This window comes from Pezoporus occidentalis, unplaced genomic scaffold (assembly GCF_034315485.1).
Source record: "Pezoporus occidentalis ecotype Australia unplaced genomic scaffold, CSIRO_AGI_Poc_V1 ctg184, whole genome shotgun sequence".
NCBI classification, from domain to species: Eukaryota; Metazoa; Chordata; class Aves; order Psittaciformes; family Psittacidae; genus Pezoporus; species Pezoporus occidentalis.
The window spans coordinates 522,722-538,602 of NW_026913683.1; the positions used below are offsets into that span (position 1 = coordinate 522,722).

The 15,881-nt window shown below is 54.8% G+C and overlaps 2 protein-coding genes across 6 annotated transcripts in view; both read right to left on the reverse strand.

The window, feature by feature from the left end:
- Nucleotides 1–6,733, reverse strand: part of HOXD3 (homeobox D3) — a 30,465-nt gene extending 23,732 nt beyond the window's left edge. Inside the window, exon 1 of one of the 3 annotated variants that reach the window (XM_062615833.1) lies at nt 6,610–6,733. The gene's annotated coding sequence lies outside the window, so the exon portion shown is untranslated. Of the gene's footprint in view, nt 1–22; nt 121–6,609 lie in introns of those variants that run through there. The other 2 variants (XM_062615835.1, XM_062615837.1) reach the window with 2 other exon arrangements.
- Nucleotides 6,734–10,098: 3,365 nt separating this feature from the next.
- Nucleotides 10,099–12,421, reverse strand: HOXD8 (homeobox D8). 3 transcript variants are annotated; one of them, XM_062615844.1, is made up of 3 exons: nt 11,883–12,262; nt 11,465–11,612; nt 10,099–10,883 (listed from the first exon to the last, which is right to left on the reverse strand). In XM_062615844.1, exons 1-3 carry the CDS (start codon nt 11,988–11,990, stop codon nt 10,588–10,590), a joined length of 552 nt encoding a protein of 183 aa, XP_062471828.1. In that variant the 5' UTR covers nt 11,991–12,262; the 3' UTR covers nt 10,099–10,587. The 3 variants fall into 3 exon arrangements, with proteins under 3 accessions (XP_062471828.1, XP_062471827.1, XP_062471826.1); XM_062615843.1 differs by having other exon boundaries at nt 10,099–10,880; nt 11,465–12,421; XM_062615842.1 differs by having other exon boundaries at nt 11,465–12,336.
- Between the last annotated feature and the right edge of the window lie 3,460 nt (nt 12,422–15,881).

Sequence of the window (15,881 nt, forward strand, 5' to 3'; positions counted from 1 at the left end):
GGGAGGCCGGTAGCGGACTTACTGCGCGCTTCCCCCGCGGCCGGGGAGACCCGGGAGCAGAGGTGCCTGCACGGCCGCATTCCCGCAGACGGATCCCTGCTAACATTTTCCCGATTACTGCTTCCAGGAACGAAAGCATCTGCACTTGTATGCTCTTAAACTAATTTATGGTGGGAATTATATTTTGGCTTGTCAACTCTCAAGCCATAAAACAAAGTTTATTGGAATCACGTGCTCCTAAATAGCCACTCAGGACCTATCTCTGCGGAACCATAAATAACCTTCGGCTTTAAACTTTTATTCGCTAAATAAAGGTTCTCTGAATCTGTCCTATAAAACGGGAATGGGTCGGAGTAGCGGGGATGGGCAGAAGGTCAGCTCAGCTGCCTTTTTGAGCAGCGTGTTGTAGGGAAAGCTGCCAAGAGGAGAGTTACCACTGCTAAATTGCTCTTGCGAAAGGAGCCGGGTTAATTTAGCTGTGGGTACCCATTCAAGTCTTTCTTTGCACCTCTTAGGAGACAGGGAAGCCCATTGCCAGGAAGGCAAAAAAAAAAAGGAGAGGTAGTTCAGAGAGAGGGACTTCTGCCTCTCCCTTCCCTGGATATTTCTGAGATTTTGGTCAGGCGCCCTGGAAAACTGTGTTGACTTATTCATCTCCTGAGCTGTATCTCGGGAAAGCTGTACCAGGGACTGCGGACTCTCCGGGCACCAATGGACCCTTGTGAGGGACCAAACTGCTGGAAACAGAGAGGGCTCCGGGCTTTGGAAAGGAAGAAAGTGTGAAGCCTGCCACAATGAAATCTTTGAGGACTGGAAGTTTGAGGACGGTTATAAAACAATAAAACAGCCCTGGTGTGAAGGGAGCAGGGTGTGAGTTAGCAAATGAGAATTTCAAGGAGCCCGAGCACAGGAAGTCAAATGTCCCTGGCAGCCACATAGCATAAAGGAACCCGGGCATCAGCTCCTAATCTATCATGGCTGAAATGAGGAAGTCGGAGCTGCCAGCAGCTCCCAGCTCTTTCAAGGAGTGGCTTGTGCCTTCCCCAGAGGGCGAGGAGTCGCGTCAGCCCCGTCGAGGACCAGCCGCAGATCACGGGGACCGGCTGCTGCCCCGGCCCGCGAGTGCGGATACAGTCTCACTCCTGCTCTGGGTCTCAGCTCTGAAAAGCGGGACAGCTTCAGCTCCCTGTTGATGTTGGCACTAGCTGGGTGGTGCTTGGTTAAGTCCCTCCTGATCTCCTCTGAATCGGCCATGTCCTGCCCAATCTGCCTGTTACACGAATTCTAAGTTGCCCCAAAGGGGCAGCTCACCTCTCGCTGTGCTCTTTAGGTGGCTCACATCACAGCTGATCAATTCATTTTCCCTCATAGCACAAGAGGTGTCCTGAGCACCTTCCCTGCTCGCTCCTTAAGATGCAGAGTTACTCTGCATTCCGCTGTTTCTTTTGCTGTGTCAATGCTTTAATCATTTGGCATCACCTGTGTGCTTTTATAATGGCCTAAGTCGGGGAATGACTTTTTCCCCTGCGCCCTTCCCTGCCAAGAATAGCTGGCAGGGGCACTGTGCAAGGTGACCTTTCAGACGGAGTCTGAGAAGTTTTATCGGACTGCCGATTAAAGTTCGGGGGGCCCGGCCATTCACCCCCAGGCAGGAGTGGATTGCCCTGTGTGGGACCAGGCTCTGTGGCAGCCTCCAGGCACCCCCTTGCTCCAAAACAAGCAGTTCTCTCTGGCATCTGGGGAACAGCCTCAGCGGCAGGCAGGTGCAAGATGCCAGGATGCTGGTCCCCTGAGAAGGTGGGGAAAAAAGATAAGGATCAGGATTTGAGGGGTAGGGATGCAATAGGGAAGTGCAACAAAATGTAGGGAAAAGAGGCTGGGACGACAAGAACCGTGATGCAGAGGCATTTGCCCCAGGCCTGGCAGCTGGTGCTGGATACAGTGGAGGTGCGGTCCTGGGCAACGGGGACCACGAGTGAGCTCCAGCCCTTGTGATCGGCTCCCCTTACCTTCCCTGGTATTCGAGACAGCTTCGGCTCTCTTGGCCTACCCAGTGGGCAATAAAAGACCCTGGTTTGGACGGGGTCGCATCCCACGCGTGTGGGAGAAGAGCCACGGAGAGGCAGTCGGCGTGGCAGCACTGCTGGCGCCCGGCCGGAGAGTCAGCCCCTGCAAAGCCGGGCCGGGCATGTGCCTCTGGCAAATGTGGCCTTGAGGCTGGGGCTGGGAACTGTGAGGCTGTGGGGTAGTGAGGAGGTGATGAATGAGATACAGCTCCCTGTGATCATGGGCAAGATGAAGAATGTTTCAGTAACTGAGTAATTCCAGCCCTGACATTTTGAAGAGGGAATTAGGAGGATTTTCCCATTTCTTATTCTAAAATGCAGATGTGAAAGTTGACTTTGAAGCTCTGGCCAGTTCATTTAGGTTTTTATGCCAGTTCTCATATTCAGGACTGACGATCTGGAGGTGGATAAGGTGTGGAATTAAGTTACCCACTAACAATTGGTTTCCCTCTGGTAACTTGAGTTAAAAGGATTGGGGAAATTGAATCACATGTGTAAACCACTGTCGCTCTCGATGGCACTTGATAGACATGATTGCCAGCATCCACACCACCAGAAAATGACAGGCTCCATCTCTGACTTTGAAGACCTACAGAGCACCTTGATAGCGTCCAAAACAGCCCTCACTTTTCTCATAACCCTGACCCTTCAGCAGTCACCTCACCACCTATGCCCTCGCCGAGCAGGATGTGGGCATGCAAAGGCCCCTGCCCGCAGCTCCCCGTGCCCGCGGGCAGATCCGGCGGCAGCAGAGACCCGGGGCAGGCAGGGCGGTTAGCGAGCCGCACCCCGACATCAAACGGGGGCAGCGGCGGCGGCACCCCGGGTCCGCGGGGGAAGAGGGCGAGGAGCGCGGAGCAGGGAGGGGAGGCCGGGGGCCGTGGGAGCGTCGAGGTGGGGCAGGCACGGCCTGGAGGGGTTGTGGATCACCAGGGTTATGTCCGGGCAAGCCTGGGTCAGATGAAACCTGGAGGTAACAGGTGAGGTGGAGGCAGTGAAAGCTGCCGGGCCCCTCTTGCAGAGGGTAGGGGGGCTCTGCCCGGTGGAAGGGAGCCAGCAGGGAGGAGGGTGCGGGCCGCCATGGTGCTCTGGCACCCACATCAAAGGGGCAGAGAAGGAAAAAGTGTCTGCCCGACATCAAAGGGCGGCCGGTGACCTGGAGGGCGGCGGGGCACTCGAGGTGAGCCGTGCCGGCACCGTGGGGAAAGGCAGGGAGTGCGCCGGGGCGGGCACGGGTGCGTGCAAAAGCCCGGGGACCCGGGGCGGAGGGAGGCCGCAGGGCTGGAAGCAGTGGGACAACTGAGCCACGGCTGGGGAGGGCTCCTCCTGTGGACCTCTCCCGTGGGCAGGCGGGAGGCCGGGTCGGGGCCCGGGGCAAGCGGTGGGGGGCGGCGGGTAGGCAGACCCCTCTCCGGGGCTGGGAGAGCGGCCAGGCTTGTCCTACAGCGCCTTCTCCTGGAAGAGGCCGTGGAGACAAAATGGCTGGTGGAGGCAGCCAGGGCCTACCGCGCCCCCGGCGGCCGCTCCGCTCTGCACGCCGGCCTGGCCTGGCCCTACCACCCGAGGGGGGAAGCAGCGGGCAGGTGACCCCGGCGCTAGCCGTCGGGGCGGCACCACCCGCGGGCAGATGCGTCGGAGCCGGGCCTCGACGGCGGCGCCGGGCGGGAAGCTGGGCTGAGCCCTCAGCCTCGGCACCTTGGCGGGGTCCAGTTCGGGTCGGCTCCAGCGTGAGGCGCTGGGTGGGCGATGTGGACTACCCCCCCCTTCTTCCTCCTCCCCCGCATTGGTGGGAGGCGAGTACCGGGTTTGGACAGAGCCTGCTGCCGCTGAATGCAGTTTTATTGCCTCTTGTTTCTGGCAGGACCCTTCCTCCGCGCCCCGCCCGGCCCCTGCGACCTGCTGCAATGTTTATTGTGCCTCATCTTTTCCTTTCGCTTCCTGTTTTTATCTCTCCCGCTTCAGCAGCATTGAGTGCCGCACTGCAGTAGAGCCGTAAATACCTTTAACAGCTGCCTGCCAACTGAGGGGTGAAATACTGTCTTTGTTCGGATTTTTTTCTGCCCCAAGCACTCATAAAACACCCCATGAGAATTATATTTGTTTGGGGAAAGAGAAACATTATTGGGAAATAAAAGAATCGGCGGGTTTTGGGGTTCTTAAGAGCGCAAACCCAACGTGTGTTTCTTTGCTCGGGCTTCCCGGATCCACGGTTCACATCGCCTCCCTTACTTGCCCCAAAACCCCTCCAGGGTCGGGGAGCAGAGGCTGCTCTTCTCGCTCAGGCGACTTGGAGCAGCTAAGAGGGAGCCCAGCCTGACCCCAAATGGCAGCTGGCGCCAGGGATACCTGGGCACTGCCGGGGAATGCAGCCTGCGCTGTCCTGAGGGTTATTTTGTGCTGCTGTTCTTTCACTGCCCTTGAGTCAGTAACGTGTAGGCTAGGGCTCTGCTATTTCCTTTCAACAAAAAAATGAGATAACTCAGATTCTGCCAAACACGTCGGAAAACGGAGCAGGTGTGAGAAATGTAAATGTGGATTCTGTGTTCCAAAAATTACAGCACGCCAACACATCTACACTCACACAGGCGCCCACGTTTGTGTATAAATGTATATAAAAATAGTTCTCGTATGTGCCATAAATATATATATACACATCCATACAGCGTTACGAACACTCGCACACAGGTATATTTAAGAGCATACACATATTTATGCTTCAATGTTAATGAAAGAAATGAAAGGGGGAGTAAAAAAGATAAAAACGAACAAAAGCAAGCAAGGAAGGAAGCCGTTTAGAAAGGAAAAAAAAAACGAACTCCCACATAAACCAGTGGGACCATAAATGCATATGTGTATCCGCATGTGTCAGCATATGGACCCGCAGACGTACATGCACATAAGAATTCGTTAGAACATCCTGCTTTTGTTTCCTTCTTTTTCCCCAGGCTACAAATAATTTCAAAACAGCTCAAGGACGAGATTTTTTTAAGTTTTTGGAGAGATTTATAGCCAAGCAGCTACAATTACTGTGTCACCTAGGAGAGATTTTGAGAGTGAAACCTAACTCAATACATACTTTACAAGTTACTCTTAAAGACTGTTGCTATGTTGAAAACGATTTCCCCCAAATAATTCCCAAGTCCTTCAGCAGCGGAGGGCGGCCGGCTACTGCAGAGCCAAAGCGGGAGGAAAAAGCGTCCTACTGCTTCCTGAGCTGGTCTTGGGCTCAGCAAGCTGGGAACATGTTCAGGGATGGATTAAATAATTTCTCCTGCTGCTTCAAAATATGTACCTGGGCACGACCCACCCCTTTGCATTCTCACTAGGGATGGTTTATTCAGGCGGTTTGCTTTACCGTTAAATAAGCGGCTGCTTTTGAGGTAAATTGCCTATTCACTAAATTTCTGCAGTGCAATGGCATAGTGCATTTCCATCGCTGACCAACGATGTAACAATGCCAGGCAGCGGATTTTCTACTGTGCATTCACATCTTGAAAATTAAGAGGAAATATGTAAAATACATGTGTATTCAAAATAATATACTTCCAAAGGACCAATGTTCTACAGAGAACATACGTATGTAAGTATGTTCTTACTTAAGGGTAGATAAGGGTAGATACACATGTATGGGTATCGCAGATATAGTTTATATGACTGCTCTACCTCCTCTACATATTTCAAAATAAACCTGGGTTGGGTGGAGGATTTTTTTTTTTTTCCCGCAAACTCGTCCCCTATTGAGTCCCCCACGATTTCCACGCGGGTCAGCAGCCGCGCTGCGAAGTGTCCCCCTGCCGTGGCTCCGCGCAGCCCTCCCCGCTCTGTGCGGCTGCGGAGCCCGGCCCTTGTGCCTCCCACAGGGCCGGTCGGAACCTCACCCTTGGCTCATGCACAGTGAAGAGAGAAGGATATGCTAAACCGCCCCGGCGGGGCCCCGGGCACAACCACCGGCGCTACCGGCTCGGCGGGACCGCCCCGCGCCCTCCGCCTCTGCGGGAGCTCTGACCCCGGTTCTCCTGAGAAAACACCTGTTAAGCTTTAAAGTTACGCGACCGCCCTTCCGCCATGAGGAAATCAAACCGCAGCATCACCACACCGCGCTTCAGACTGGAAGGGAAAAAAGTACCCAAAGAAAAAAAAAGCCTTTTTTACTGGAAGAAACCCCGCTCATAAGAAATGCTGCCTGCGAGCGCTACGCCCCAGCCTTCCGGCCCTCGGGGCGGAGGGGCTCGGGTCGCAACTCCAGCTCGGGCCCCAACGCCTTTTCCGTTCCAGTCAACGCAGCAGCCTTATACAACCCGCGGCGTACCCACAACCGTTATTAATAACAATAACAATGCCAATAATTACAGTAGCAATAACAGCAACAGTAATAATAGCAATAATAGTAACAATAATACAAATGGCATTAGGGAAAATAAGGGACTGTGAGGGACAGGTGACCAGCGGGGCTGAAGGACAGGGCAGCCGTCGCCGTGCTGCAGTGGGGGACGGTACGCGGGTGCGGAACCAGCTGCAATCCCGAGGGGAGCCAAGTGCTTACCGGTTCGCGGCACTGCCCGCCGGCGGAGGAGCCCGGGACGGTCGCTGTAATCCATTTTGCACCCGCGTAGCAATCCGTGTGCCGGAGGATGTGTCGGCAACAAGCGGCGGGAGAGGAGCGGGGGGCTGGAGCCAGCGCGGCGGCGGGCGCGGAGCTCAGCGCATTCCCCCCCTGTCGCGGGAGAGGAAGCGCAGCGGGTCTGGGGACGTGTCAGCACGGCAACGGCGCGACCGGCCGCGGGCTTTAGGGTGCAGGGCACAAACATGAGGGCGACTGCCATACACCTCAGCCTAGACAAAGGTTAGAAAAAGAGGGGCTGAGGCTCTCTGAAGGCAGAATGCAGGGGGAAATTCGCCAGGGAAATCAGGAAAAGGCCATGAAAGCGCTCGCTGCCTGCACATGACCAGCCGCAGCCAATGACGAGCCCAAATAGGTCATAAAAAGGTCTATTACCAAGTTGTAAATTTTCTTCAAACAAAAAGGAATTTACTGCAATTCCTTGCGGATTTTGCACATACTGCTTCCCAGCGCCATGTTTCTTTCGCCTGCGTGCTGCGCTTGTACTGAGTCCCCGATCCCGCCTGCCCGCGGCCTGCGCGCCCCGGGCGCGGTTGCGGAGGCCCTCGAGCACGGCCATTCGCAGAAGATCCGCGCAGGGAGAAGGGTGAGCTTCCTCGGAGCCGCACAAAGAGGGGGACCGCGCGGCGCCGGGGGCTCCATGTCGGTCCCCAACGAAAGAGGGCTCTACCCTCATCCCCCCACCTCACCCCCCTCTCCGCTCCGGCTTGCCCTAAAAGCATCCACACTTGTTTGAGCGCCCACTACTGAAGCCGAAGCCGTTCCTGACCTAAAAATAGTCTTAGCTGCTTCCCCACCCGGTGTGCCCGTTGCCCAAGGGTGGTGGCGGGCGCTGACATCGCGCCCAGGCTGCCCACGGCCCCGCCGGTGGGGATGCCCCTGTCCCCAAGAAAACCTTACCGCGGCTACTAGGATGTGGGGCAAAATTCGCAGAAAGTACTAGAAAAAGCTAAAACCTGCCCCGTGTCCACAGGGAATGCTCTGCTCGGAGATGGAGTGTTCTTGCTCAATTTTTGTTCTAGACAATAAACAGATCGCTCCATCAGTGACCGCCGTGTTGATTGTACCTGCTTCGAAAATAGAGCTAACAAAAGTAAACACTTCCAAAGATGGAAGATCCTTTTAGCACGCTGCTTCTGGCAGTTGCACACCCGTGAATATCACAGGCGTGTGTCATGTCCCTCGGCCGAGGCACCGGCACCGGCACCGTTCGCGGCCGCTCTGCGGCACTCACGGCAGAGCTGCCCGGGGTGGAAGCGGAGAAATACCGCGGAAACCAAAGGTGTGGTATATCCGCACTGCTGCTGCCACAGGCGGCCTCTTTCCTCCATTGCCTCCGCTACTCACACAGCTACGGCTTTTCTCTGCCAAAATACCACTGCCTGCTCCGGATCTCGAGGAGTCCTGTTAGTCGGGGGCTTACTGACAGCCCGGGACAATTTCTGGATCAGTTTTCTTTTTGTTAGCAAGACTCTACGAACGAGGGGAGATTCAGCTGCCAGGCTGTAAGGGGGAGCTACCTTAACAACTACATCAATTTTTATTGTTTTTCTTAATAAGACAGGGACTATTCCAGTTACAGCTAGGCCTTTGCAGATGTGCGCGCAAGGAAGTCAGCTTTTGTCTACGTGGCCGCGTTCCCAGTCGGCCCAGGGTGAGCGATGCTTAACGGAAACTTCCCCAAGAATATTCCAATTTTATTCTCTTTGTCTGGAAATTAAAAACAACCACAGCATCAGAACTTTCCCGGATAAATATTAGTGCTCGCCCAGGTGTGCAGGTCTCCGACACGCGCTTCCCTTGTTGCCGTCCCGGTCTGCGGCACTGATATCTCTGTGGCAGCGCCTGCAGGGACCTGCTGCACCAGGGCTTGGCCACAACCGCAGCGCAGGGAAGAGGCTTTTACCCTGACCTGAGACCCAACACGCCGGTGTCAGTGGCAACTGGTATTTTGAAAACCAAGGTGGAGACTGGGTTTCCTAAACTGCGCCGCCACCAGCTCCACATCCTTCCTGGACATTAGGGGTACCCGTGTATTTATGCAAATCCATGCAGCAAAATGTTTACTTCACCTCTTTGCTGCAGTTTCCCCTCTTTTACAACCTTTAACCAACTACGTGATTAAAATAAACCTAGAACAATAGCTCCGCTTGCTTGTGACTCCCTCTAGAGCTACTGTTTTGCAGGAATGGAAATGTGCCTGGCTCGGTGGCGGGAACGGGGTAAAGGGAAGGGAAACGAAATGAACCAAGCCCACCATACAATTCCCGACACCGGGCATGGCGATTCCCGCCGTGCCGGATCTGTTCCCTGGAGCGAAGCGGTGGGCGCCGGAGAAGGGCCGCAGCACTGTGCGCGGACGGCGGAGGCAGGCACCCCTCCAGGCTCCTCGATGTGTTTTCGAGTGGGGCCCGGCTCGGCCCCTAATAGTTTCCCGGGCAGATAATGTAAATTTCTCGTGTTCGTGGCAGTGGCTGGCGCGTCCCTCAGGTCCTCTTCACGTAGCCATCACTCACGGGGACGTGAGGCCGTGGAGAAAAAATGACGCAAATATCTTAGTAGGGTTTTATACCTCATACCCCAGCGCTCTGGCTACTGTTCCTAAAAAGGACTGCTGTCGGCCATCCTCTCGGATATTGCAGGCTGCGGGACCTCGCCGAGGAGCGGGAGAAAGGGGAGGGAGGGGAAAAGGGGAGATAAACCGTTTTACTGATCAGAGCGGGCTCCTCTCCCCTTGGCTGCGGGGAATCTTGCGGGGAATCTGCTCTCTCCGGCTGTGGCCTTCGCGGGGAACGCACTCAAGACATGCCATAATAGGGGGAAAAATGCCCTTCTCTCCGTTTACGTGTGGTTTGGGAGCACTAACCATTACAGCTCCCGAGAAAACTCCACGTAAGGCCACAGAAGCTTTTAATCTCTCCACTCGTCAACCATCCACAAGGGTCGTTTACGCCGGGTTTGGCTGCGGATGGAAGCCCAGCACCGATCAGGAGCAACGCCCATCTCGGCAAGGCAAAGCCCCTGTCTGGTGGCAGCAGCCCCCGGGCCCTCCGTCCCGCAGATCAGGGAGGGTGGGAAAGCTGAAAGCAAGGCCCGGGCGCACACACCGAGGGGGCTCCCGGGACCGGGCCGCAGCGTGGCTCAGCCAGAGAGTGGGCCCTTGGTCCCTGCTGTCCGCTGCTTCCACCACGATCCCGCAGAGCCATGTCTGGAGACTCTGGCGGGGTGTGCAGGCAGCAGGGAGAGAAACCCAGGATTTGCAGCCAATGTGACCTTCCCAGACCGCACCGAAACACCCAGCACAGGGGGAAGTACGGATAAAGGCGCAGGGGGGATTATTCCAGACGTGGAGGGGCAGTGAGGTTTACTGGTGGAGTGGATTACGAAAAAGATACGAAGATGCCGATACAGTTTATATTTGAATAAATTTGGTTTATTTTAATCAAATATCATAGCAGAAGGTTAAATATACTTCTAAGTTCTTCAAATTTATTAAATTTATTTAATTTAGTCAACATAAGAACAAGAATTAAAATAGTACAAGTGCACTTGATTAATAAACCGTCGTTAAATGTCTTGCTTATTGGAATTCATTATTAGGAAGTTTATGTTGTTTCTCGCAATCACCGTCTTTTAAGATTGGGAAAAAAAAAATTAGAAATGTATTGCTACAAACTCTGTATCAAATTTGCAAAAAGTAGATGAACTGTTAAATCTAGAGATTGTTCCGGATATGGTTAAAAACAAAACCATAAACTGAAGCACCCGAAGCAGAGAAACGTCAAGCAGAGGTACACTCGTCCTACGGCAGGACCTCGTACAGGGGGAGACAGGCTGACATGTCGGGCTGTGGCGCTGGTTGTTTCTGATGGTCTTTGGCAAAGGCTTTTCGGGCAAAATTTAATTCGTCTGGCCCTCAGCTCTGTCTTCTTCCAGATCATGTGCTTTCTTTTTGGTCTCTCCTTCCTTTCCCTCCTGTCTGGAAGCGGGGAATTTGTCCTTGTTGTTCTCTTTTTTCCATTTCATCCTCCTGTTCTGAAACCAGATCTTTACTTGCCTTTCGGTGAGTCCTAATGCATGGGACACTTCGATTCTCCTCTTCCTGGTCAGATAGGGGTTAAAGAGGAATTCCTTTTCCAGCTCTAGTGTCTGGAATCGACTGTATGTTTGTCTTCCTCTCCTCCTACCCGGCGCTGCTGTTTAAAACAAAAACACAAGGTTTTGGAAGTTGGTGTGGTCGTTCAAAACCAGGCACAAGCAGGGAGCGAGGGCTCGGGCCCCTCTGGAATCCCTCGAGAGAAACCCCACAGAAACGCAGGGAGAAAAAGCAAAGAGCTCGGCAGAGCCGAGTTCTACACACGAGTGCGGGACAAACAGCAGTAGCAGATGCACGAAGTGCCTCGGCTCCCCATCCCTCCACTGGGCTTTGCGGGACCGAGTCACTTTATTATCTGATGACCGGTCCCCCGGCCCTGCTCCCTCCCTTTCGGACGGCTGCGGCAGGAGCCGGGCGAGAGCGGCAGATACACCTCGGTGTCCAAATGGACTTTAAAGCTATTCTTGGGGTGACAGCCGCCTTCTGCTGAGCTTTCTGTTTGCTTACTGTATCGCTTTATTATCGCAAGCCACCGCGGCGATAGGAATTGCGGGGAGAGACGCAGGGAGCGAGGGCGGCAGAGGCAGGGAGCGAGATGCAGCAAGAAAGAAGCGGGAGGAGGAAAAGAAAGTTTCGAACTCAGACGTGAGATGGAAGCACAAATTTTTGACTGCGTCCAACCTTGTGGTCTCATCCAGGGAAACATTTGAGCAGGAGACGAGCTCTGATTTAAGTGGTCTGGTTCCTCGCCAATATTAGCACTGGACGATTTACAGTCAGGATATTGTACCAGCTCGGCCTCTTGCTGTGTCGTAAAAATCTGCTGTCTCTGTAAGTTATCGTATCCGTAAAATTTAGCGGGCTCCCCGTGACAGGTAACCCCGCTGCAGGGGGCAGGAGGCGGAGGCGCGGCGGGGGGAGGAGGAGGCGGCTGGTAGGCGGCCGTGGGGCTCCCCCCGGCCGGGTGGTAAAAGTCCGCTGCTGCGCCGCCGCCGCCCCCCGCCCCTCCGGGCGCGGGGTGCGGGAAGCCGGCGGCGGCCGCGCCGTTCCCGTAGAGCAGGGCGGCGGCAGCGGCGGCGGCGGCGTGGCGGCCGCTCACCTCGGGCGCGAAGTGACAGTCGTAGTACGGGGGATTGATGGGCTCCCTCGCCGCCGCCGCCGCCGCCTTGTACTTGGAGTACAGCGGGTTGACAAAGTAGGAGCTCATCTGGGAGGGGGCAGCGGCGGGTGGGGGCGCGGGCGCGGGGCGCTGCTCCCGCCGCCGCCGCCGCTGGTGCCTCTACGCTGCGCTCATGCCGTCGCCGCTCGCCTGTGCGCTCACCGCTCCCGCTCTCCGTGTATGTGGTGACCAGGACTGGATTATAATCGCTCCCAAAATGACCTGCCTCACTGCTTTTACTATTTCCTATTAGGCACACAGCAGTCCGCGCACACACACACACATACACACACGCTCATGAGCTCAGGGGGGACTTTTGGCTTCAGTTTACATGTGCCGCTCCTCAGGCAAGAAAAAAACCCGGCCCAGTCCTGCCCGGATCCACCCCAGCCGCTGCGCCTCCGCTCCCCCCGCCGGTGCGCGCTCGCCAGGAGCCAACGAAACCCCCGCCGCGCACAGGCGAGGCAGCCGCGCAGATCCCGCGCGATAACCGCGGGCGCGCTGCCCGGGGCGAGGCCACTAGGGGCCCAGGGCCGCGGCTGAGCTCTGAACCGCGGCCTGCACCGCCGTTCGGCTAGGGGGACCAGCCGAGGGAGCCGGTGCTCGGCGCACTGAGCCGGGGGTGCCGGCGAGGGCAGCCGGGGAGACCCCGAGGGCGGAGGGGTGCTGCGGACCCTCCAGTCATTCCCTTGCAGGCGAGCAGAGCGCTGGGAAATGAGATGCACATTTACCCTTGACGCCGTGCACGCATGGCTGAGGCTCCAGGTTAATTGACAATGGAAATCATGCCTATGAATATACTTTCCATCATTTCACCCTTGGTGGACGTCATTACCGAGGCAGAGAGATGGAGGGAAAAATAAAAAATAAATAGGAAAATATGTGGATGAGGGGTTTGCATCGCTCGGGGACGCGGTCCCAAATAAGCGAGCCCCGTTATACTAGAGGAAGGAAGGAAAGCGCTGCCCGGTAGGCTCGGTTCTGCCCCTGCTCCTCGGGCTGACAGCCATCGCGGGGCCCCGAGCCTCGAGAAGTGCTGTCTCCAGCCCTCTCTTCGCTGCTTTGTCCTGCGGTGGGAATCGGCTTTTTGGACAGATACCCCCAGGAGGTCGAGTCCGCCCTATTTTGAAGAGAAACGAAAAATCTAGGTGAAATATAATACTGGCCCCGCTAGAGCCACGTGTGACCATCTGGTGTGAATTGACAAAAAAATATTTGTGGTTACATAAAAGGCATCGCAGGCTCCTTCCCCATCACACTCTGCTCCCCCACCCCTCCGACCTCCCGGTCCCCATCACAACTAACTTGCTTTGTCTAGGTGACCAGCCCTGCTAACCACCACATGAGTGTCCGAACGGGCTCTAGGCCCGCAGCGACACCCGCGCCCAAGCAAGGGCCCGGCGGCCTGGAACACACGCCTTTTGGAGCCTGGCAAAGGCTCAGGGACAGCCGGGGAGCAGGCGGGTGGGGGGTGTTGGAGTGAGAGAGGCCCGGAGGTGGCGCACGGACTTTTAATGCTACAAGGATAGATAGAAGCAGAAGCAAAAGGCCATAGCAAGAGAGCAGCAAGAAGGCAGGAGACCAGGCCAGGCGGTGTGTTGGCAGAATGGCGGCAGCAGGCAAACTGCCTCACTCCGCGCAGAGGCGCGGAGGGTCAGCGTGGATGCTTTCCATATCCACTCCAGACCACCCGCCTCCCATGTGTCAGCACTGCCACTCCCTATGGGGCTGCAGTCCCAGCAGCGGTTCTCCGCGGCCGGGGAGAGCGCAGAGCAGTACGCGGGGCGCGGAGCACGAGGCGCGGCGGCGGCACTAAAGTGGAGCGCGGGCGCCCTCTGGCGGTGTGTGATGGCAGGCAGCGTCCTCCCGCCCCGCGCTGCCCGCAGCTTCCCGGCCCCGTCGCCGTTCCGCGGCTCCGCCAGAACCCCGAAGGGACACTGAGGGACACCGGCCGGCTCTGCACTGTCCCGGCGGGGCCTCAGCGCTGAGCGGTCCTTCCTGTGCTAGCTGGTTCTGGAATGGTTTTCATTCTTTTTATTTTTCCTTTTTTTTTTCCTTTTCCCTCTTTTCCTTCCCCCATTTTTTCACCCCCCCCTTTTTTTTTTTGTCAGCCGGACTTCAGAATGCCATTTTCTTAGCACATTTCGGTGACCCTCTTTTATTTTTTTCTCAGTGCTATAATTAACTACATACAAAGAATGCGCCTCGTTTACACATGGCAGCCAGCAAAGACGCCTGAGCTTTGAAGACCGCTGCTATCGCGTTTTCGATCGTGTTTCCCCACGTATTACACCACGAATTCTCCATGTGTGGCAGTTTCAGAGTTACACGGTTTTGTCTTGAACATGTTATTTCGTTTGCCCATGCATTTCTGTATTTATGGATTGACTTATGTAAACGAAAGTAAAGATGGATCTTTGTTCATCCTCCCCCCCCCCCTTCACCACACATGCCTGTGAATTATTCGGTATGATGCGTGTGCACGCGACTGCGCATACGTGCAAACATATATTAACACAACCAACGGGTAGCAATTAAATTATTGTTCAGTTTGACACAAAAAGTCATTTCCCTGGAAAAACCGCGTTTCGGCTTTCAAGACGTTTGGTTTTCTTTCTGCCATTTTGAAACAACGCACACCATATTAGAAATAGGTAAACAAAGGCGGGGGGGGGGGGGGGGGAGGGGGGAATAGACAAGGTAGAAACTGTCAATCTGACAGAAATAAAATATTTAAAAGAGATGGTGTGGACTTGACAATTTCTTACCAGAGCCTTTGCTGGAATCAACTGTTGTGTGGCAAGAATATTGTTTACTTGTTGTTAGTTATAGATCACCCCCCTCCATAGTTATTTCCGCAAACACAGAGGCTAACGTCGCAGTGGAAGATCCAATAAAATACATTTCAACAAATCAGTGGACTTTGTAAAATCTCTCAGTTCAGTGACCTTCGGGTCTTTTTTGAGTCTGTTGCCTTGGCCCAAAGCTGACATATTGAAATTTATAGTCCAAGATTTTAAGACCTAGTTTGTCTGGATTTTTTGGCCTTTCCTCCCCCCTTTTAACAAACACAAACATCAAAATAAGGTGGTTTCAAAGAAAAGCGCCATAGCATATCGTAAACTCATTAGGTCCAGACGTCTAGCCATCTCAATGGTTTTATTATACCACGGTTCTTCCTGTTTTAAAAGAATTATAGGTATCTTCTCCACAATGGATGGGAAGCAATGCAACACCTTTTCCTGGCACTGCAGGCTTTTGCTCTTTTTTTTTTTTACAGAGGTAAAAAACATTAAACACCAGGTCTCTCAGCTCTCCCCTTATTCTTGATTTAACCGAACTGCTCGTAAATATTTACGGGTCCTTCATTTTAATGGTTACTCTTTAAACAAAGCATTTTTTACAATGAACTTCATCTCAATTATCTTGATAAAGTCATGTGAGCTTATAAATGCAGCAGGCAGGAGACGCGTTGCTAAATGAACTCTCGCCAACAAAGCCCAACGTTTGGAAGCAGCCGGGTCCCCCCAGAGCCCTCCAATCTTCAGATTAAAGTGTAGAGATTGGAAGCGGCCCCCAACAATAAAATAAGTTTAAGCGAATAGGCGTCATTTTTCTCCATTGGTTCTGGAGGACCGGTGTGGGAACATTTCCTAAGGTGTCCCAAGAGCTGGCTGGTGTTTCAGAGAGCGCTGGTAACCCAGGCGCTCAGGAGGGTTACGCGGCCCATGCACCTACATGGAGAGGCCAGAGTCGGCCTCGCCACCGCTGCCCTCCGAGAGCAAACGTCGATTAGGCGAGAGCGGCGGGGAAGTGATTTTCCTCCGGCCTTTTTGGCTGCCAGAGGTGCTGCTGGCCCGGCAGCGAGGCCGGGCTTTCCCGCGGCCCCAGCCCGGCAGTGCTCGGCCCGCTGAGGCCCCGCGGGACCTGCGCGGTAGG

What these genes read in the sequence shown, in the direction of transcription:
- HOXD8 (XM_062615842.1), bottom strand. Translation starts at nt 11,990, where the DNA reads ATGAGCTCCTACTTTGTCAACCCGCTGTACTCCAAGTACAAGGCGGCG. An exon ending in TCCCTGGATGAGACCACAAG is followed by an intron (nt 10,884 to 11,464) that starts GTTGGACGCAGT and finishes TGTTTTAAACAG; the next exon opens with CAGCGCCGGGTAGGAGGAGA.